General features: G+C 34.7%; 3 protein-coding genes across 5 annotated transcripts in view; all 3 read right to left on the bottom strand.

Annotated features, from left to right (window-relative positions):
- Positions 1-9068, bottom strand: part of LOC135129603 (uncharacterized) — a 35243-nt gene extending 26175 nt beyond the window's left edge. The window contains exons 1-2 of one of the 2 annotated variants that reach the window (XM_064056800.1): positions 8837-9068; positions 5917-8707 (exon numbers count right to left, since the gene is read on the bottom strand). In XM_064056800.1, the coding sequence (XP_063912870.1) occupies positions 5936-8707; positions 8837-8860 (2796 nt within the window). In that variant the 5' untranslated portion in view covers positions 8861-9068 and the 3' untranslated portion in view covers positions 5917-5935. Of the gene's footprint in view, positions 1-5761; positions 8708-8836 lie in introns of those variants that run through there. The other variant, XM_064056799.1, reaches the window with a different exon arrangement.
- A 3592-nt stretch (positions 9069-12660) lies between these two features.
- LOC135129609 (kynurenine aminotransferase-like) lies at positions 12661-14549 on the bottom strand. Its single transcript, XM_064056810.1, has 7 exons — positions 14391-14549; positions 14193-14343; positions 13910-14146; positions 13610-13859; positions 13398-13564; positions 13004-13354; positions 12661-12955 (listed from the first exon to the last, which is right to left on the bottom strand). Exons 1-7 carry the CDS (start codon positions 14453-14455, stop codon positions 12902-12904), a joined length of 1275 nt encoding a protein of 424 aa, XP_063912880.1. The 5' UTR covers positions 14456-14549; the 3' UTR covers positions 12661-12901.
- Positions 14550-21152, bottom strand: LOC135129604 (uncharacterized). 2 transcript variants are annotated; one of them, XM_064056802.1, is made up of 4 exons: positions 20804-21152; positions 16265-16495; positions 14862-16217; positions 14550-14753 (listed from the first exon to the last, which is right to left on the bottom strand). In XM_064056802.1, exons 1-4 carry the CDS (start codon positions 20846-20848, stop codon positions 14583-14585), a joined length of 1803 nt encoding a protein of 600 aa, XP_063912872.1. In that variant the 5' UTR covers positions 20849-21152; the 3' UTR covers positions 14550-14582. The 2 variants fall into 2 exon arrangements, with proteins under 2 accessions (XP_063912872.1, XP_063912871.1); XM_064056801.1 differs by having other exon boundaries at positions 14550-16217; positions 20804-21151.
- Positions 21153-23107: the final 1955 nt, after the last annotated feature.

Raw genomic sequence — 23107 nt, 5'->3', positions numbered from 1 at the left:
TCGACTGAGATAGTAATAAATTGATTTTTTAGGTTATTTTTTCAGGATGGCATCCTGAAAAAATAACCTAAAAAATCAATATATATATATAATTAACCCCCATCTACCTTTCGATGTAGGGTTACAAACTAAATAAATACATTATAATTAAATTAATATTATTAGGTATTCCACTCTTCCCCGTGCACAAATTTACCCCACTCTTTCTTATTTCTTGTCATTTCTTTCGCTTCTATCCATGTTTTCCCTCTCTTGCGTAGACTTTTTTGTATTGTGTTGTTCTCTTGGGGTCTTCCTCTGCTTCTTCTTCCTTGAACTTTTGCTTGCCATACTTGTTTAGCGGCTCTAGCTGCATTCATTCTCTGTACATGTCCCCACCAACTTAATTGTTTGTTTTCTATTGCGTCCATCAGTTTTTTGCTTTGTAATTGTTCTCTTATTTGGCTACTTTTTATATGATCTCTTAACGTTACTCCTATGACTTGTCTTAGATATTTCATTTCGTTCGCTTCTAGTCTGCTTTTCATTTTTTGTGATAAAACCCACGTCTCGCATCCATACGTTAAAGTAGGTAGGTATATCGTTTTATATACACCCATTTTCGTTTTCTGGCTTATTTCCCTTTTGTTTATGAATGTGTTATTGATTGCGTAGTATAGTTTGTTACATTTTTCGATTCTTTCTGTAATATCTGCCTCTTGTCTCCCTGTATCGTCTATTGTTACCCCCAAATAGTTGAAATGTTTTACTTGTTCTAGCTTCCTTCCATTTATACTTATGTTTATTTGTTTTGTTTGCTTACCTATTGCTATTACTTTCGTTTTCTCTACATTTATTTTCATTTTCTTTCTAGTTAGTTCTTCATCCCATATACTTAAATTCCTTTGTAAGTCTCTTTCGCTTCCCGCGAATATTAATATATCGTCTGCAAATGCGCATTCGGATATGTACACAGGTAGCATTTCCCTGTATCCTACGTGACAATCTCTTTCGTCATTGGTACTTGGACATTCACAAAAGAATAATCATCGAAAAGTATATTCAAAAAATTGGTCTAAAGAGTAGACAGTACTTCCCTCGCTGTCGGAAACTTGACGACTGCATGCCTATTATGTTTTTTTTCTCATTACATTTTTGTAGTGGGAATTTAAAAAAAAATTGTGATGACGTCATCAACATTTTTGCAAGGACACGTATATCAGTTGGGATAGATGTAGTGTAATACTAAGAATAAAATTATTGTGTTCCCAAATTTTCGGGAAAATGAATTGGGTCGTTTTGAATATTGATTTCTTATAATCAATAAAATAACGAAACAATTTACTCACGTATACGGCGCCGGTGTGTAATATCTAGAGAGCGGATTTCTGTCGGGCTAGGCAAGGCCAAACTCGGTACGGCTCGCACGGGATGCGAATTCATTGCCGTTGCGGACTGCACTTCGTTTATTTGAGATTAGAATAACGTTGTTTCGTTGCACTCTGCTGTTAATTCCCGTTCTCATTTACTAAGCCGTTTGATTAATAAATCGTTAATTATATTTATGGAATCCAGCACGTCCCCCCCTATAATCGTGACGTAGCCCGACAGAAATCCGCTGTCTAGTAATATGAGTGGCAACTGAAAATCGTTTATGTATAAACATTCTTAATTTAAGATGACAAGCGTAACAGCATACGTGAGAGCCAAACAGAGAAACTGTAAACAAAACGACCATCGGTTTTATTGCTTCGACTTCCGCTTATTATATAAAACATTGCGTTTTATTTTAATTCTTGACGGTGAAATTCACAATTGGTTGATTATAAACATGTCTATTTCGCATTCGCGGAACCAAGTGACCGCATAAAACAAATGCAGGTCTGTAATGTTAAAGTCGATGTAAATAAGCGTGCTACTCTTATGTTTCAACCGAGTTTTTCCTTTAACAAATTTTGTGTCTACCAAATTGGGTTGGTGCAATGTAATACTAATAATAAGTGTTGCCTTTAATTTAATCAATAAAATAAATTGACTTCATAAATTTTTTTGAACCACCTCTTAAGAAAATCTAAAAAATATGAATGGAATGATAAATCACAAGTACAAACTCATCATATTTTTTGCATTTTAGATAGGATTTATTCAGCAAAATTTAAGGGTGACGTCATCAATTTTTTTAGGAGGGATGAACAAATACATTTTGAACAAAAGTTTACCATGCTTATAATAACTTTAAAATATTCCCAAGATTTCAAAGCATTCGGTTTTGTAATTCCTGATTAAATCGATAAAATAAATTCACGCCTTCATTAATTTTTTTGAGTCACCCTGCATATGCAAATCCAAAAATATGAATGGAATGATAAATCACAAGTACAGACTCATCATATTTTGTACATTTTAGATACGATTTATTCGGCAAACTTTTGAGCTGACGTCATCAGTTTTTTGTAGAAGATAACCAAATATATTTTGACTAAAAATTTATTATGCTCTTTATAACCTTACAACATCTGCAAGATTTCAAAGCATTCGGTTTTGTAGTTCCTGATTAAATCAATAAAATAAATTTACGCATTCATTAATTTTTTTGAGTCACCCTGTATATGCAAATCGAAAAAATTTGAATGGAATGATAAATCACAAGAAGAGACTCACCATATTTTGTACATTTTAGATAGGATTTATTCAGCAAAATTTTGTGGTGACATCATAAATTTTTTAGGGGGGACGACCAAATACGTTTTCATCAAAAATTTACCATGCTTATGATAATTTTAAAATATCTTCAAGATTTCGAAGCATTCGGTTTTGTAGTTCCTGAGTAAATCAGTAAAATAAATTTACGCTTTCATTTATTTTCTTGAATCACCTTGTATATGCAAATCCAAAAAATATGAATGGAGTGATAGATCACAAGTACAGACTGATCATATTTTGTACATTTTAGATATGATTTATTCGGCAAATTTTCGAGCTGACGTCATCAAGTTTTTGGAGGGGATAAGCAAATATATTTTGACTAAACATTTATTATGCTCTTTATGACCTTAAAACATCTGCAAGATTTCAGAGCATTCGGTTTTGTAGTTCCTGATTAAATCAATAAAATATATTTACGCATTCATTAATTTTTTTGAGTCACCCTGTATATGCAAATCCAAAAAATATAAATGGAGTGATAGATCACAAGTACAGACTCATCATATTTTGTACATTTTAGATATGATTTATTCCACAAACTTTTGAGCTGACGTCATCAAGTTTTTGGAGGAGATAAGCAAATATTTTTTGACTAAAGATTTATGATGCTCTTTATAGCCTTAAAACATCTGCAACATTTCAAAGCATTCTGGTTAGCAGATTAAAAATTAAATTTCAAAATATTGTTTTATAATTTTGATTTTTTTTCCAAAAATCTGGACGTTTCGGGTGAAAAGTCGATTCAGAGTTGTAAACTACATGTGTAGGACTATGTTATTTTATACAATTGAAGACCCATTTACTATGTACAATTTTGAAGTGACGTCATCGCATTAGTGGTGGGGATGATTAGACAAATTTTGGTTAGCGTTTTACCATCTACATGATATTCTTAATATAAGTACAAAATTTCACAACAATCGGTCGAGTACTTTCGGAGATTATCTGTCTAATAAAAATCCGGGACAACAGACGGACAGACGGACAGACGGACGGACAGAGGGACAGACGGACAGACGGACAGACGGACGGACAGACGGACAGACGGACAGACAGACGGAAATGGGAGACCTATTTCTTCGTCTTCTAGGGGTCATGAAAGATCGAGAAAACGTAAAAGTAGAGAGTCGGCCGACGGACTCGATTACAATACTTCCTTTGCTTACGCTCGGGAAGTAAAAAGCATCAGGGCCCAGCTTCTTCAAAAAATTACAATTCATCTCGTGGATTATTTACTTCCCGAGCGTAAGCAAACGAAGTATTGTAATCGAGTCCGTCGGCCGACTATCTACTTTTACGTTTTCTCGATCTTTCATGACCCCTAGAAGACGAAGAAATAGGTCTCCCATTTCCGTCTGTCTGTCCGTCTGTCCGTCCGTCTGTCCGTCCGTCTGTCTGTCCGTCTGCCGTCCCGGATTTTTATTAGACAGATAATCTCCGAAAGTACTCGACCGATTGTTGTGAAATTTTGTACTTATATTAAGAATATCATGTAGATGGTAAAACGCTAACCAAAATTTGTCTAATCATCCCCACCACTAATGCGATGACGTCACTTCAAAATTGTACATAGTAAATGGGTTTTCAATTGTATAAAATAACATAGTCCTACACATGTAGTTTACAACTCTGAATCGACTTTTCACCCGAAACGTCCAGATTTTTGGAAAAAAAATCAAAATTATAAAACAACATTTTGAAATTTAATTTTTAATCTGCTAACCAGAATGCTTTGAAATGTTGCAGATGTTTTAAGGCTATAAAGAGCATCATAAATCTTTAGTCAAAAAATATTTGCTTATCCCCTCCAAAAACTTGATGACGTCAGCTCAAAAGTTTGTGGAATAAATCAAATCTAAAATGTACAAAATATGATGAGTCTGTACTTGTGGTCTATCACTCCATTCATATTTTTTGGATTTGCATATACAGGGTGACTCAAAAAAATTAATGAATGCGTAAATATATTTTATTGATTTAATCAGGAACTACAAAACCGAATGCTCTGAAATCTTGCAGATGTTTTAAGGTCATAAAGAGCATAATAAATGTTTAGTCAAAATATATTTGCTTATCCCCTCCAAAAACTTGATGAAGTCAGCTCGAAAATTTGCCGAATAAATCATATTTAAAATCTATAATCTAAAAAATATTAATGCGGTGATAAATCACAAGTGTAGAATCATCATTCTTTACACATTTAAGCGTTTTTTCAGCAAAATTTTGCGGTGGCATCATCAAATTTTTAGGGGGGATGAGCAAAAATAATTCGATCAAAATTTTACCATGCTTATGATAAATTTAAAACATCTCCAAGATTTCAAAGTATTCGGTTTTGTAGTTCCTGATTAAATCAATAAAATAAATTCACATATTCATTAATTTTTTTGAGTCACCTTGTATATGCAAATCCAAAAAATATGAATGGAATGATATATCACAACTACAGAATCATCACATTTTGTACATTTTAAAATTTAATAAATATATTTTGATTAAAAATGTATCGTACTTGTCATAACTGTAAACCATCTGCAAGATTTCAAAGCATTCGGTTTTGCAGATTTAAAATTAAATTGCAAAATATTGTTTCATAATTTAGATTTTTTTTTTCCAAAAATCTGGACGTTTCTGGTAAAAACTCAATTCGGAGTCATAAACTACAAGTGTACGACTATGTTATTTTATACAATTTAAAACCCATTTACTATGTACAATTTTGAACTGACGTCATCGCATTAGTGGTGAGGGTGATTAGACAAATTTTGGTTAGCGTTTTACCATCTACACGATATTCCTAATACAAATACAAAATTTCGCAACAATCGGTCCAGTACTTTCGGAAATTATCTGTCTAATAAAAATCCGGGACGGCAGACATACGGACAGACGGACAGACGGACAGGCGGACAGACGGACAGACAGACCGAAACGAGAGACCTATTTCTTCGTCCTCTAGGGGTCATGAAAGGCCGAGAAAACGTAAAAGTAGAGAGTCGGAAGACGGACTCGATTACAATATTTCCTTTGCTTACGCTCGGGAAGTAAAAACGACTTAAAAAGTTAAAACACTACGTTTCGATAAAACTGTATTTCATATAAAATAATTACAAATCATTGGCACCGTGTTACAAAAACATAATTAAAGCCTCAAAATTCAACAATTTTTCACATTTTCATTTCTTGCATTCTATACAAATTTTTGACGATTTGTTCTATCACTGCCTTGACAAAAACTTACTTCTTCCTCTCATTCCGCATTCGTTTTCATCTTCACGTAGTTGCGCAGCTTCTTCAAAATATTGGGTCTTTTCGTCTTTTTTGTCGACATGAAGTCGAAATTTTGCTTTTCTTCTTTGGTCAGTATTTTCCTGTCGTTATCATCTACGGTTATTTTTGACTCGAGTATCAAGTCCGAGTAGCAGAACATCCATGCCAAATTGGTGTTACTTTTGAAGAAAATGTGCATCCGGAGTACGAAACCGGCCCTGTTGACTTGCTCTGACAAGGAGTCTTTCTGAAGATCGTTCTTGTCGATAACGCGCAAACCAAGAAACAGGAAGAGTACGAATAGGATGAAAATAAATTTTGAAAAATGTTCCTTGTGGGGGAAGTCGTGGTAGAGAGTTTGGTTTGTACCATTGTTACAATTCTTATTTTCCTGGTTCAAAGAAATCTCCTTATAGTCCAGATTTCCAGCTAACAGAATTAGCATCTCGAAAATCTTGTTTAGCATCTCGGTTGACCAGACTTGGTCCTTTTTGGAAAAAAGTATATAGAAAGAGATGGCAAAACCCAGGAGCTGGATGAAAAAGAAAAGTAAGGTTTTAAGATATAAACCGATCTTTCGGAATATACTAACATATTCGGAGCAAGCTGGAACGTTCTCTAGTAGGAAAAAAAGGACCACGTTTGAGCTCAAAACTGACAATACCCGAAAAGCGTCAATCGAGTTTTTGTCAAAAATGTACATAAAAAATACAGAAACGATGAATATAACCTCGAAATAATTACTAGTTCCTTGCCAATATAATTTAAAGTTGGCTATCATCTGTAGAAGTTCTTTTAGGATGAAAGTCCCTAAAAAGATCCACAGGAAAGCTGAAAGATAACGATAAGAAACTCCATTAAATCTGTACAGAACGTCCAGATGTAATAGAAAGTAAATGATTCCATAGAAAACTAGGTTTAAGTGGATGTATTTAACCGGATAAGGTAATATTTTAAAGTTCAAAGTTTCCCAATGTCGCATAATTAAAATTTTGAAAACCAGGTGATTGAGACTCCCTTTGAATTTCTTAGACGACAAAAAAGTGTCAAAAACTGGGTAAATAGAACCATCTTTGAGAAAACTCTCACAATTGATTTTTACATCTGTCCCCTCTTGCTCCACACAGTCGTCCAGATGGTTGTACAGGACTTCTGGATCTATCTCTTCTATAACTAACTTTTTGTCTGACTTAGAGGAACAGATATTCCAGTGGGTACTTTGGGAGTTTGTACAGCACCACCACGTCGTCTTACTGTCGGTGTTTCCATCTTCATTAGTCCAACACAACGAATTCGGGAATTTTAGCAAGAGAAGTTGGTTTTCTATACTGATGATTTTCGCACCAAACTTAAACAAGTCGAATAATTGAGGTTCTATTGTTTCATACAAGTTTTGGAAACTTTTGTCTAGTACTGCGTCTGGATCGTTGGTATTAAGTTTTTTTTCATTTGCTCTGAGGGTGTTAAACTGGTCGAGCAACCAGTTCAAAACTACTGTAAAAGTATTGTTCAAATCGATGCTACGAGAGTGATTTTTAAGTAGTTCGAATAAAGAGGCACATATTTTATTGTATGGTGGTGGTTTAGCTTCGGGTTTGCTTAAAATGAGTGCTACCATAGGGTAGTACCCTTTGATGATAGCTGCTTCCAGGACGGAATGACCTTGTTCAAACTTTCGTAATGTGGTATCGGGATTAGCTCCATTATTTATCAAATGTTGGATAGATCTTCCCATTCCACTTTTACAAAAAACATTCATTAGACGATTGGATTTGATATCTTGACCATTCTGGTCACAATCATTGCTCGCTTTATCTTTATACCAGAAGATCAAACCTCTGCGAAAACAGTATTGTAACAAAGTACAACTAGAGTTGTGTGCGTTGTCACCATCCCAGTAGTTATTAATGTCATTAATTTTTCCACCATTGTATTCCAAGAAGTTATCTTCATCGCCGGATTTTAAGAACGAAAAAAGAATCTCTTTGGTTGATCTTGAACCCAAACGTGTTGATAGTTTCCCCAACTCTTCTTTCCCTTCCAACAGTTCTCGGGCCGTCTTTCCAGAAACCGCGTCTTTACAAGAATCCAAATCTATTTTACTTTTCTCCAGTAACAACTTCACCACGCCAAAATATCTACGTTTGATAGCTATCAAAATAGGAGTTTGGTTCCAGAAGTTCGTATGGTTGATATCAATCTTAGCGTCAATCAAAATTTGAGCACTTTTAGTCACGTTTTCTTCTTCTTTGTTGATGATTTTCGCCATCTTTGTGTCCGTTCCATTCTGGCACGACAGGTTAAAACTTTGACTTAAGGTTCCATGCTCAAGCAAAACGTGAAGAGCATTTTCTGATAACATGGTCAAAGTGTTAATTCTATCTTCACCGAGTTTATCACATAGTGCTTGTAATTTATCAGGGTTTGAGGCATATGCTGCGTAATGTAAAGCCTCCCATCCGTACCATGTTGTGTCAACGTAGTCAGCTTTAGCACCTTTTTCCAGGAGGAGTTTGACGGTCTCATGGTTCACTGTTTTAAATTCATCTTTTTCTTCACAAGCGAGTAATAAAATCGGTTTTTTTAACACATTGCCGTCAAGGCTATTCACGTCAGAACGCTTCAAAAGACTCACTTGGATCTTGTTTTGGATGACTTGCTCTCTAAAAGTGAGGGACTCGCTTTTCGGGAAGTCTATTCGTGTTTCGGTTTGTGGAGTGTTTCCATCATTACTATTTACAAGTACTTCAAGCTAGAAAAGAAAATCCCTATAAATATTTAAATCGAACTGATAGCGAACAATTAATAGCCCCGTCCCAACCACGTTAAAATGAGACTCAATTAGCAAAAAAACTATCTAGTATTTTTAGTAGGTACATACCTCACAAGGGTTTTCAGCATCCATGATAACTTCCAAATTGCACCATACCTTTTTTTACCAGTCTCTGTTTTTATCACAGCCGAATTGGCGTTTGTACTAATAACTATTAATGTACTAATTTATCTACTAATCAGTTTTAATAGATAGGTTAAGTGTTACACGCCAGCAGGAAGTGGACGTTGCTTTTAACCCGACGCCCGGTCGGAGTTATGCCTAGAGTCCTTCTGCCCCACCTTCGTAGAAATCTCACATCAATTACGTGATTCACACGAGGACCACTTAGTTATCAGTTGTTGATAATCTTGTTTTTGGATTTTTTTCATCATTTGTTTAATATATTACAAGTTTATTGAAATATTTCAAGTTGCTTACTGTTTCATCACGATGAGGGGACTCGCCAAACGATTATTGATATCCCTACAACATTCTTTAGTAACTATTTAATAAAATAACAAGCTCCTGCACGTTTAATCTATCAATCCATGTTGAATTTTCATCTAAACAAGCCAAGGACGACTGGGTACTTTCATTTATTCTCGACGTTTCGTGACCCCTAGGTTACAAAAAAATTGGTCTCCCGTTTTAGCCTGTCTGGATTTTTATTAGCCGATTCATGGTGTGTCACAATCCAACCGCTTTATTATCAGTTATTGATAATCTGTTTTCTTGTTTTTTTTTTATCATTTGTGTTACTTATTACAAATTTATTGAAATATTTGAAGTTGTTTACTGTTGAGGTTTTGGGAAAGTTCGTGTCGTCACGATGCGGGAACTCACCAAACGATTATTGATATCCCTACAACATTCCTCAGTACCTAGTTTATAAAATAACAAGCTCCTGCACGTTTAGTTTATGAATCCGTGTTGAGTTTCTACCCGAGACAAGCTAGAGAAGGACATATTGTAATACAGTCCATCGGGCAACTGATTACTTGCATGTATTCTCGACGTTTCATGACCCCTAAAGTACGAAAAAATAGTTCCCGTATCCGTCTATCTCTCTGTCATCTATCCGGATTTTTATTTGCTGGTAATCTCCGACACTACCGGAGAGATTGTTGTCAAATGTATGTTAGATACATCATGTAGAGGATAAAACGCTAACCGAGATTTGTTCATCCCCACCAATAATGGAACGACGTCATTTCAATAGTAAATATTATTTCAATTTTGTAAAATTATGCACGTCTCTATTTATGATTTATGAATCCTTACGTTTTCAGTTTATTATTTTTCAATTTTTTGATTTTTCGGTTTTTCAATTTCTCAATTATCAATTTTTCGATTTTTCAATTTGTCGAAATTTCGACGTTTCGATTTTTTGGTTTGTTCAATTTCTCGATTTTTCAATTTTTCGAATTTTCGATTAATCGATTTTTAGCTATTTCGATTTCTCTTGTTTTTTGGATTTCTCGAAAATTTTTGGTGTTTTGTTTCTCGATGTTTCGATTTTCCAACTTTTTATGATTCTTTGGATTTCCAGTTTTTCGATTTTTTAAATTTTAGTTTTGGACTTTTTAATTTTTAGATTTGACGATTTTTTGATTCGATTTCTTGACTTCTCGGTTTCCCAATATTAATAATTTTTTGACGTTTCGATTTTTAGACTTCTCGATGTTTCAATTTATTAACTTTCAGAATTTTTAAAATTTAGATATTTTTGATTTCTTGGTTTTTCGATTTTTAGAATTTTACGCTTTTCGATTTTTCGATTTTTTAATTTTTTGGCTTTTTAAACTTTAGTTTTCTCAATTATTCGGATTTCAATTGTTCGGTTTTTCAATTTTTCCATCCTTCAATTTTTTTAATTTCTCGGTTTCTCGATTTACCAACACCTCAATGTTTCAATTTTTCGATTTCTGGAGATTTCAATGTTTCTTTCGATTTTTCGATTGTTCAATTCCTCAATTTTTCAATTCTCTTATTGTTAAATTTCACTTTTAGCTAGTTTGATATTTCGATTTCTCGACATTTTAATTTTTCAGTATTATTTTTTCAATTTTTTAAGTTCTATATTTTTCAATTTCTCGATTTTTCAATTTTTCAGTTCTTTGTTACTTCCATTTTTCAACTTTTCGATTTTTTTTCAGTTTATTGATTTGAGCGATTTTGATTCTAATTCGGTTTTTCGATTTTAAAAATTTTTTGACTTTGGAATTTTTTATTTTTCGATTTTTCAAAGTTTCGATTTCTCAATTTTTCAATATTTCAATTTTCGGAATTTTTCATTGTTTAGATTTTTACATATTTAAATTTTTTAATGTTTCCAATGTTCGATCTTTCGATTTTTCTACTTTTCGGATTTCGATTTTTCGGTTTTTCAATTTTTCGATTCATAAAATTTTTGTTCATAATTTTATTCTCGTCCATTTTTACTTTATACCATTTTTTTTGTATTTCGGGACTCGTGGACATAACAAATAAGAGGAAGAAATAGATGTCTTCTATGTAGAAGAAAAAAAAATAGTATAAAATTTTTGGTTTTGGATTTATCTGTTTTTAATTGTTTTCTTTATATGTGTTTCATATTGTCTGTACTTGTACGGACCATGTTGTCTTGGAATGTATTATATTGAATTATATACGTCAAAATTTTTTCTTCTTTTTCCTTAATAATTTAGCTTTTTTTTAGTAACGCCTGCATCTGCTCGCTGCGCTCGCATTCTAAACTAAACTGTAAGAAAAGAACTTTTTTTACAGTTCAGTCCTTCAGATGTGATTATGAAAGAATCTCAGCGAAGCTATTTTGATTGTGGTTAGGAACAAATTTCTAGAATTGCTACTTTAAAAATCGGCTCTTAAATCATAAGTAAATGTTTGTTACGTAAACCCTCGTTTTAAAATTTAAGATTTATTGATATTTCACTTACAGATTTACTAGCGATGTGTAAATATTAAGAATTGTGATAAGTATCTCGAAAATGCCACACCTAACTGATAAGTACAACTATATAAATATTAGTTTGTTTTTCCTCAAATTAAAAAAAATACATCGTTACAACAAATTCTTTATTCGCTGCTTCCTTTTCGTAACATATTTCATACACCATACACATTCGCAATACAACGATGCTCAGCACAGGCTCATCTTTGAGTCGCGACACCCATGACATCATACTTTCTCATCTAAAACGCATTAAAAAATAAGTCATTACGAAAAATGGCAGCGTTTTGTTCATACTTTCGGTTGCTTTTTTATACGTGCCATGTTGATCACTCCTGGAACTACAACTTCTGTCATTTCTTTAACGTAGCTGGGGGGCGTTTTGTACCAGTGATACCTGCAAAAAGTTTTGAGGTTATTGCTGGTTTGGTGTGAACAAGGCTTGTCGTTGTGTGGATCCACCTTATTTACTATGAGGTTTATTTATGTTTTTTTTTTTAATAATAATGAAAAAACTTTCAGAGTTTAAATAATATATTTGTAGTCAATGCTACAGGTGTTTCGGTACACAGTACCGTCTTCAGGCAGAAGAGAAACTGACGTATCAGCCTCATCAATACAAACGTTTATTTATGTGTTTTGTTGGTAATACATTTTCATTGATTAGTTGATAAAATAACTAATGCTCAAATTAGCAACTATTTCAGGTTTTTGTCTCAGAAATTAATTAATTAACATCGATAATACTAAAATGCTGAAAATAAGAACCCCTTGGTCCCTTCGGTACAGAGTACATAGTTTTCGAACTGGATAATGGAGGGCGCGACCTGGAAGGCTAAAATTTGTGTATAGTGGGTTGCTGCCAGTATAAATTTGAAATAGATAATGACTTAATCGATGACATCATCATCAAATTTTGTTACTGCGATATAGTCAATAGTTTATGTAATCACTAAAGGGAACTAGCGAATCACAGCACAACCCATTATTTTGAAAAATGTATAGTTTTCGAACTGGCCACCAGAGGGAGCTACTTGAAATGTCTATTACTTTTGTATAGTGGGTTGTCGATGCGATAATTTTTTTATTAATAATAATAATAATCATCAATTATTTAAGAGTAGATAAAAATTCCTCCAAAAATATAGGACTTTCGGTAAAAACTTTTCCTTGAATACATATTACGACTTCCACTTCTTCAAAATTCTGGCAGCCTCTTCCAAATTTTCGTGTTTCTATAACAATTATTATTTAACACAAAATTGTGTTTATTTCTTTACTACCTTGAAGAAACAATATCGCACAAAATTTTCAGCCAGACTCTTATCCCTCTCGGTGTAAAACGCAGACGGTGGTATCCCCTGCAAACCCAGATTCTTGGTCATCCACTTGGTAAAACGATAGTCCTTCCATTTATCCTTTTCCGAACTCAGATCAATCTGGGACTCCAGTGGTGTCCAGTCCGCCACCATAAAATAACCACCTTCTGGAACCGTGGGCTTCATTCCAACCTCACTCAAAACCTTAACCATAAAGTCCCTCTTAACTACCAGCTCCGACGAAATAGAATTAAAATAACAATCATCCCGATCTAGACATTCGAGCTCCTTTTCCAACCCAATAGCTACAACTTCCTTCAGAACCAGTGAGTGTGTTTCTGGAAACGTGAGAGCAAACCTGGATGGGTGTATTCCCGGTATAGACAGAATTCTGGTGGACCATTTGCAAATTGTAGAGCAAATTGGAGGGACCATAGGCCCATCCTAGCTTCCACCCAGTGACACTGAAGGTTTTCCCAGCCGAACCAATAGTGATAGTCCTGTCCCACATTCCAGGAAGAGTAGCTAAAATGAATAGTCATCATGGTAACACCAGCGTAACTAACCTACCGATTCGTATATGTTTGTTGGGTTTGTAGACAATCCATTCGTAGACTTCGTCAGAAATACATAGAACGTTCCACTTTTTGCACAAATCCGCGATGTGTTGGAGTTCTTCAAGTTTGAACACTTTGCCGAGGGGGTTGTGGGGGTTATTTAGCACAAGTAGCTTGGTTTTGGGGGTGAAGAGACCCTCGAGTTCGTCTTTGTCGAGGTTCCAGTCACCAGAGGTAGGTACTTGATTGGGTGGAAGATCTTTCTACAACTCCAAATGAGTTTATTTTTTAACTAAGTGGGGCGTTGCATTACTAGTCGCAGAGGGATAAATTTGGGGACGCCTCCAGCCATTTTGACCATCGGCTCGTAACACTCGAAGAAGGGTTCAATAATGATGACTTCATCCCCTTGGTCTACGTGGCCAATTATGGTAGAAAAAAGAGCTTCGAAGGCTCCAACGGTGGTCAAAATTTCGGTTTGAGGGTTAATTGGGCGCTTTACTAGTCGAGAGTAGAGTTGGGAAAGGGCGGACACAAGTCGAGGGTGACCCTACAATTCATCATTGACACTCTTTTAGTTTCAACTATATCCTTACATAATCCCGAGTGTACTGATGGAGAAGACAATCACCACTTTTAGCAATCTGGGCTAAAGTTTGGGTGACATAGTTCGGAGGAGGGTAGTCTGGGAACCCTAGCCCTAAATTCAAGGGCTTGTAGTCCTCAGCTAGCTGGACATACTCTATCCTGGAAAAAAGAATACACCAAGAAACCAAGAAGGGTGTAAATTTTACCAAACATTTTTCTGCGTGGGGGTGAGTCTAGAAGGCAACTTGAACTTTTCGTCAATTGTGGACATTGCAGCGGCTCTATTGTAACAAGAATAGCGCGACTTGGACAAACAGTGATAAGTCGAGCGGAGATAAGTGATAATAATTTAAACACTGATAACATAAACAGGAGTCATTTATTGTTACTTAGTGTGATTACAGTTGTGGTGGCACGTGAATATAAGTCGGTTCATCGTCTACACTAACCAGATACTTCAGTTCGTTCTCAGTGCTTCCCTCTCTTTCATTCAAGTCCTGTGCCACCTGTCTGATAACGTCATCACCAACAACTATAGTATTGTCGTCAATCTCGTTCGTCATTGGTACCTGAACATTGACAAAAGAATAATCATCGAAAAGTATGTTCAAAAAAGCATCAGGACTCAGCTTCTTCAAAAAATCACAATTCAACTCGTCGATTTCTTTCAAACTTACTTGACAGTTCAACTTCACCACTTTTATCTTCTTTGAAAGAATCTTCTCCAAAACCACGTTTTCAAGAAGTTTGGGATCAGACATGTTCAAAAACACTTTTAGTTTTTCTGAGAAGTATCGGTGATCTGGTTTGAGGTCAGTGGTTATCACAAACTTCAAAAGAAAGTTTTCTTCTTTGAGAAAAGTTACAACGTCGCAGATGAGACGGAGTTGTTTGTGGTCTTGGGCTCTCAGAATCAAGGGTGTTAGACTTGATTTCCACAAAGCTAGATACAAGAATTTGAGAGAACCGTCGTACCCAAAGAGTTTCTTTTTTAGTCTTTCGTTGGTTATATTTTCGGTGTCGATTTTGACTTCATGGAAGATACTCAAAGAGTAGTTAATTTCTTGTTTGAGAACGTGATTAATACCTTTGTACATTTTTGTAACGATATCTTCCTCGTGTTTAAGGACCGTGATATCAAATTCTTTGATTGAGTCGTTCCACAAATCTAAATTTTTCTCTTCGATTAGGTCGTGCGGAACGACCAAAAAGGGTGTTAGCAAGATTTCTGCGATTTTCACCAACACGTTTTCTCTGGTTACTTTCAGACCACGTTCGTGCTTTTTAAGGACCTTGTCGGTCTTAAATTTGTATCTAACGTACTTGAGCAGTTCTTCCGAAATGTCAAAGTCGATATTCAACTTATCCTTGATGATTGTGTCAATGAAGGACATCACATCTGGTCTTCGTTTCTGTTTGATGTACATCTGGAACTTCGACAAGTCTTCATTAACACTATCATCCGTATGGTTCACCATCTGGAAGGTACAAACATCATCAGCATCGTCCGTTGTGTTGAACAAATCCTTCTTCTTGGATTTGGACTGCTTGATTTCAACTTTCACCCCTTTCCACGATTCTTTATCATCGGATTGCCATTTCTGGACATCACTCTCGTCGTAAACCACTTCCGGGTTTTTGTCAACCTCGACACTCGACACTGTGTACAATTTAAAATTCGTGTTGACGAAATCGTCTTTGCGTTTTAGTTTTTTCAAAATTTCGCACTGTTCTTTAAGGCTGAGTTTCCCAAACTCCGTGGTGAGCGCAACCGGGGTGTACTTATTCTTAGTTTCGATTTTCTTGCAGCGAATTGCTTCGATTGTTTTTTCAGGGTGGTCAAACTCGAAGACGATATCTCCAAAATCGTTCCACTTGTCGTTGTTAACCGAGACTTTGAAATCTTGATTGGTGCTCAAAGCGAATCGGACTGCCAGAAATGTGGTCAAAGTGTTGATGTAGTGTCGATTTTCGTTAGAGCCTGGACGAAGAGTGTAGACCTCAGTTTCGCCCTCTTTCATGGTTTTGACGATCTAAAACAACATGCGTTAAAAATAAGTTAGAAGATTGTTTTTCTAACCTTGCTGATTTCTTTTTGTTGTTCAGCTAAGATGTGTGTTTTGGTGGTTTTGTGCTGCTTCCAGTACCCTTTGGGGAACTTTTCCTTGCATATGTTGCATTCGGTTTCTCCGTACTTCTGCTTCTGGGCTTCTATGTGTTTGAAAGTTGTTCTGTGGTCTTTCAAATTTTTGCTAAGGACGATTTCGCCGCAGACTTTGCACTTGGTTTCATCATTCTTGGTTTCGTCACTCTATGGTAAAAAAATAATAATAATGATTTATTTAACGGTTAGACCAGTTACAAAAATGGAAAAAAATGTAAATAGATAACATATAGACCAAACACAAAAAAAAAAAAAAATTAAAAAAATAAAAATATTAAAAACTAGTAGACAGTGTAGTCCGAATATTGCGCTTGAAAGAAGTGAGAGACACACCCACTATATCAATATCACTATATGCTAACGATAAACGCGATATACGACCAACAGGGCTATAAAATCTATAGCAGGTACGTGAAGAAAACAGGGCAAGCAGGTGAGTATGTCTGCCCCTTCTCTCGGGCACATGCAACTTAAATAATCTCAAAATATCAGGACAAACAATTAAGGAAGACAATATTTTAAATAGAAATATAAAATCAAACATCTTTCTCCTTACCTCTAATTGCAATAAACCTAAATAAATCAGTATATCACAGTAATTAACATAAACAATACCACATTTAAAGCAAATAAATTTTACAAATCTCCTTTGAATTGACTCAAGCCTATTTATATGAATTCTAAAATAAGGCGACCAAATGACTGTACAGTATTCGAGATTAGATCGTATGAAAGCGTTAAACAACAACAACAATGTACGAATATTAGAGAAATCCGAGCACATCCGTATAATAAAGCCTAACAACCTAGATGTTTTGGACACAACATTATCAATATGGGCGTTAAAGTTTAATTTGGAATCAAATATAATACCTAGATCAGAACATAAAGATACTTTTTTTAGGTAAGTATTAGACAAAGAATATTGATAATTAATTGAACAACGTTTTCGACTAAAAGTAATAAATTTACATTTAGGAATATTCAGTTCTAATTTATTGTACTCACACCACATTTCAAAATTGTATAAATCAGCTTGAAGAGCAAGACAATCATTTAACGACCCTATACACTTAAAAATTTTTACATCATCAGCAAAGAGAAGAATCTCACTACTATGTATTACATTAACAATGTCATTAACAAATAAAGAAAACAACACGGGTCCAAGATGCGAACCCTGTGGAACACCAGAAACAGCATCTATACATCTGGATTTAATCCCATTAATTAAAACAAATTGCTTACAAATGTCTTAGAGAGTTAAACAAAACGCTTTCATAAAAATATATTTCATAAAAAATAATTACAAATCATTGGCACTTTGTTACAAAAACATAATTAAAGCCTCAAAATTCAACAACTTTTCACAGTTTCATTTCGTGCATTCTATACAAATTTTTGACGATTTCTTCTATCATCGCCTTGTCAAAAACTTGCTTTTTCCTCTCATTCCGCCAGCATTCCCCGATTCGGTCGTTCGTTTTCATCTTCACGTAGTTGCGCAGCTTCTTCAAAATATTCGGCCTTTTCGTCTTCTTCGTCAACATGAAGTCCAAATTTTGCTTTTCTTCTTTGGTCAGTATTTTCCTGTCGTTATCGTCTACGGTTATTTTTGACTCGGGTTTCAAATCCTCGTACTGGAACACCTTTGCCAAAATCTCCATGAAGCGACTACTTTTGAAGAAAATGTGCATCCGGAGTACGAAACCGGCCCTTTTGACTTGCTCTGACAAAGCGGAGTCCTTGTGAAGATCGCCCATGTCGATAACGAGCAAACCAAGAAGCAAGTTTTGGAGAATGATAGCTAGAAAGAGTACGAATAGGATGAAGATAAATTTTGAAAAAGATTCCTTGTGGGGAAAGTCGTGGTAGAGATTTTGGTCTGTACTATTGTTACCGTTGTTGTTTTCCTGCTTCCAAGGGGTCTCCATATAGTCCAAGTTTCCAGTAAACAAAACAACCGTCTCGAAAATCTTGTTTGGTATCTCGGTTGTCCAGACTTGATTCTTTTTGGCAAAAAGTATATAGAAGCAGATGGCAAAAGCCAGGAATTGGATAAAATAGAAAAATATGTATCTAAGATAGAAAACGATCGTTCGGAGTATAATAACATATTTGGAGCAAGCTGGAACGTTCTCTAGTAGGAAAAAAAGGACCACGTTTGAGCTCAAGATTGACAAAACTCTAAAAACGTCATTCCATTTGGTGTCAAAAAAATACATCGTAAGGGCAAAAACGATGAACATAAGCTCGAAATAATTACTAGTTTCTTGCCGATATAATTTACAGTTGGCTTTCAACTGTAGAAGTTCTTTTACAATGAAAGTCACTAAAAATATGGACCCGAAAATTGAAAGATAAGGACAATGAATATCATTAAAGCTAAACAGAACGTACAGATGTAAGAGAAGGTAAAATATTCCATAGAAAACTACGCTCAAGTGGATGTATTGAACCGGACAGCCTAATATCCTTAGTTTCAAATTTTCCCAATGTCGCATAATCAAAATTTTGAAAACCAGGTGATTGAGACTCCCTTTGACTTTCTTAGACGACAAAAAAGTATCAAAAACCGGGTAAACAGATCCGTCTTTGAGAAAACTGTCACAGTTGATATTTACATCTGTCCCCTCTTGTTCCACACAATCGTCCAGATGGTTGTGCAGCACTTCTGGATCTATTTCTTCTATAACTGACTTTTTGCCTGACTTACAAAAGCAGATCTTCCAGTGGGTGTTTTTGCTTTCTGGATCTTTCTCTGTGGAGTTTTTACAACACCACCAAGACGTCTTACTCTTAGTGTCTTCATCTTCACTAGTCCAACACAACGAATTCGGGAATTTTAGCAACAGAAGTTGATTTTCTGGACTGATGATTTTCGCACCTAACTTAAGCAACTCGGACAATTCAGCTTCTATTTTTTCATAAGAGTTTTGGAAACTTTCGTCTAGTACTGCATCTGGATCGTTGGTTTTGAGTTTTCCTTCGTTTGCTCTGAGGGTGTTAAATTGGTCTAGCAACCAGCTCAAAACTACTGCAAGAGTGTTGTTCAAATCGATGCTGCGAGAGTGATTTTTAAGTAGTTTGACTAAAGAGGTACAGATTTTGGGGTATGGTGGTGGTTCAGCGTCGGGTTTGCTTAAAATGAGTGCTACCATAGGGTAGTACCCTTTGATGATAGCTGCTTCCAGGATGGAATGGCCTTGTTCAAACTTTCGTAACTTGGTATAGGGATTAGCTCCATTATTGATCAAATGTTGGATGGATTTTCCCATTCCACTTTCACAAAAAACGTTCACTAGACGATTAGATGTGATATCTTGACTATTCTGGTCACAATCATTGTTCGCTTTATCTTTATACCAGAAGATCAAACCTCTGCGAAAACAGTATTGTAACAAAGTACAACTAGAGTTGTGTTTTTTGTCACCATCCCAGTAGTCATCAATGTTATTAATTTTTCCACCATTGTATTCCAAGAAGTTATCTTCATCGCCGGATTTTAAGAACGAAAAAAGAATCTCTTTGGTTGATCTTGAACCCAAATCTTTTGGTAGTTTCCCCAACTCTTCTTTCCCTTCCAATAGTTCTCGGGCCGTCTTTCCAGAAACCGCGTCTTTACAAGAATCCAAATCTATTTCACTTTTCTCCAGTAACAACTTCACCACCCCAAAATATCTACGTTTGATAGCTATCAAAATAGGAGTTTGGTTCCAGAAGTTCGTATGGTTGATATCAATCTTAGCGTCAATCAAGACTCGAGCACTTTTAGTCACGTTTTCATCTTCTTTGCTGATGATTTTCGCCATCCTTGTGTCCGTTCCGTTCTGGCACGACACGTTGAAACTTTGACCTAAGATTCCATGTTCAAGCAAAACGTGAAGAGCATTTTCTGATAACATTGTCAAAGTGTTGACTCTCTCTTCACCTAGTTTATCACACAGCGCTTGTAATTTATCAGGGTTTGGGGCATAAGCTGCGTAATGTAAAGGCTCCCATCCGTACCATTCTGTGTTAATGTCGTCAATATCGGCATCTTTTTCCGGCAGAAGGTTGAGCGTTTCATTACTCACTTTTTTAAATTCAGCTTTTTCTTCAGAAGGTAGTAACAAAATGGGTTTTTTTAACACACTGTTGTCATTTACGACAGAAGGGTCCAAAAAATGCTCTTGGATGTTGTTTTGGATGACTTGCTCCCTAGACGTGACGAAGTCGCTTTCCTGGGGACTTAAGTTTATTCGTGTTTCGGTTTGTGGAGTGTTTCGACCACTACTATTTACAAGCCCTTCAAGCTAGAAAAGAAAATCTCTATAAATGTTTAAACCGAACTGACAGTTCAACTCACGTTGGTTTTGTTTAACTAAACCCATGTGTAAATCATTTTTTCGTACAAAATACTCATCGAAAATGACCAAACAAAAAAATTATCTCATATTTTTCGAAGGTACCTACCAACCTCATTACTGTTTTCAATATCCATGGTAACCTTTGCACCATACCTTTTTCGCTAGGAAGATATATTATATTATCACCGTCGAACTCGCGTTTATACTAATATGAATGAATTAATTTAGCTACTAATCAGTTTTAATAGATAAGTTAAGAGTTACGTGGCAGCAGAAAGTGGACGTTACTTTCAACCCGACACCCGGTCGGAGTTATGCCTACAGTCCTTCTGCCTCACCTTCGTAGAAATCCCACGTCGATTCACGCGAGGAGCGCTTAGTTATCAGTTGTTGGCAATCTGTTTTTTTTGGGTTTTTTTATCATTAGTTTATTTATTTATTACAAATTTATTGAAATATTTAATATTTACTTTCATTGAAATATTTAAAGTTGTTTACTGTAGAGGTTTTCGGAAAAAAACACGATGAGTGGACTCGCCAAACGATTATTGATATCCCTACAACATTCTTTAGTACCTATTTAACTATATAATAAGCTCCTGCACGTTTAGTTTATGGATCCGTGTTGAGTTTTTACCCGAGACAAGCTATGGAACTTCGTATTGAAATAGAGTCCATCGGGCGACTGGGTACTTACATGTATTCTCGACATTTCATGACCCCTAGAGTACGAAAAATAGGTCTCCCGTATCCGTTTGTCTCTCTGTTATCTGTTCAGATTTTTATTTGACTGGTAATCTCCGAAACTGCCGACAGATTGCTGTCAAATATTTGTTAGAAATTTAATGTAGATGGTAAAACCCCTCCATTTGTAGTTTATGAATCTATGTTGAAACCACCTTACGTTTTCAGTTTTTTTATTCTTCGATTTTTCAATTTCTGGATTTTCAGATTTTCAATTTCTTAATTTTCAATTTTTCGGTTACTCAGTATATCGATTCTTTAAACTTTAGATTTATCGAATTTTTCATTTTTCGATTTCTCAATCTTCCAAAGTTTCAGTTTTCAATTTTTTGGTTTGTCTATTTTTCGACTTCTCGTTTTCTTGATTTTTCGATTTTTCAGTTTTTAGATTTTAAATTTTTTACTTTTCGATGTTGCACTTTTGGGATTTCTCAGTTGTTCGATTCTTTGATTTTCCTTCTATTGTTCAATTTTAGTTTTGGAATTTTTCATTATATAATTCCTCAATTTTTCGACATTTCGATTTTTCCAATTCTCGATTCTTTAATTCTTCGACAAATCTATTTTTCAATGTTTGGAATTTTTCGAATTCTCGATCTTTCGATTTTTCGATTTTTCAGTCTTCGAATTTTCGATTTATTCATTTTTTTCATTTTAAATCTTTTGATTTTTGAATTTTTAGCTTTTCAATTTCCCGATTCTTCAATTTCCCGATTTTAAAATCTTTGAAATTTTAAAATTTTGAATTTTTCGATTTCTTGGCTTTTGATTTTTCGGCTTTTCTCTTTTTCAATTTTTTGAATTTGTCTTTAAAATTATTCGTTCAGTTCTTCTGTATTTCAATTTTTCAATTTTTCGAACTTATTTATTTTTCAGTCTATTAAATTATATTGAATTATTCAAATTTTAAAGTTTTCGATTTTTTAATATTTCGATTTTACGATTTTTTGATTCGTTTTCTTGAATTCTCAGTTTTTCAAATTTCAGTTTTAGGAATTTTTCAGTTTCTGGATTTTCGATATTCTAATTTTCCGATTTTTTAGTCTTTCGATTTTTTAAATTGTGGATATTGCAGTTCCTTGGTTTTTCGATTTCTCGGTTTTTCAGATTCAATTCACTGACTTGATTTTTCGGTATTTCAGTTTCTTAAAATTTTTGTTTTTTTAATTTTTCGAGTTTTCAATTTCTCGAAACTTCGACGTTTCGATTTTTTGGTTTGTTCAATTTCTCAATTTTTCAATTTTTCGCATTTTCGAATAATCGAGTTTTTGACTTCTCGTCTTTTGGATTTCTCGATATGTTGGTGTTTTGTTTCTCGATGTTTCGAATTTTATAACTTTTCGATGGTTCGAATTTTCGTGTTTTTTTAATTTTACGACTGTTTGGCTTTCCAATTTTTTGATTTTTTAAATTTTAATTTTGGATTTTTTAATTTTTCGATTTGACGATTTTTTTATTCGATTTCTTGACTTCTCGGTTTCTCAATTTTAATAATTTTTTGACGTTTCCATTTTAAGATTTCTCGATGTTTCAAGTTTTCCCTTTTCCAATTTTTCAACTTTCGGAATTTTTAAAATTTGGATTTTGTTGATTTCTTGGTTTTTCGATTTTTCGAATTTGAGGCTTTACGATGTTTTAATTTTTGGTTTTTTAAACTTTAGTTTCC

The sequence above is a fragment of the Zophobas morio genome, unplaced genomic scaffold, assembly GCF_036711695.1.
Source record: "Zophobas morio isolate AGI-343-1 ecotype UQ-CSIRO unplaced genomic scaffold, CSIRO_AGI_Zmor_V1 ptg000016l, whole genome shotgun sequence".
Lineage (NCBI taxonomy): Eukaryota > Metazoa > Arthropoda > Insecta > Coleoptera > Tenebrionidae > Zophobas > Zophobas morio.
Note: the sequence above shows the minus strand (reverse complement) of the source record. Positions and strands in the feature narration are given on the sequence as shown.

Bases quoted from the DNA above. Each gene is read 5' to 3' on its own strand.
- LOC135129609 (XM_064056810.1), bottom strand. From the start codon at position 14,455: ATGTCCACAATTGACGAAAAGTTCAAGTTGCCTTCTAGACTCACCCCC. The intron at 14,344-14,390 runs GTAAAATTTACA...TCTTTTTTCCAG, and splicing joins CCCACGCAGAAAAATGTTTG to GATAGAGTATGTCCAGCTAG. The intron at 13,565-13,609 runs GTAGGTTAGTTA...TATTCATTTTAG, and splicing joins CAACAAACATATACGAATCG to CTACTCTTCCTGGAATGTGG.
- LOC135129604 (XM_064056801.1), bottom strand. From the start codon at position 20,848: ATGGTGCAAAGGTTACCATGGATATTGAAAACAGTAATGAGGTTG. The intron at 16,496-20,803 runs GTAGGTACCTTC...TTTTTACCATAG, and splicing joins TGAAAACAGTAATGAGGTTG to AGTGACGAAACCAAGAATGA. The intron at 16,218-16,264 runs GTTAGAAAAACA...ATGTTGTTTTAG, and splicing joins AACAAAAAGAAATCAGCAAG to ATCGTCAAAACCATGAAAGA.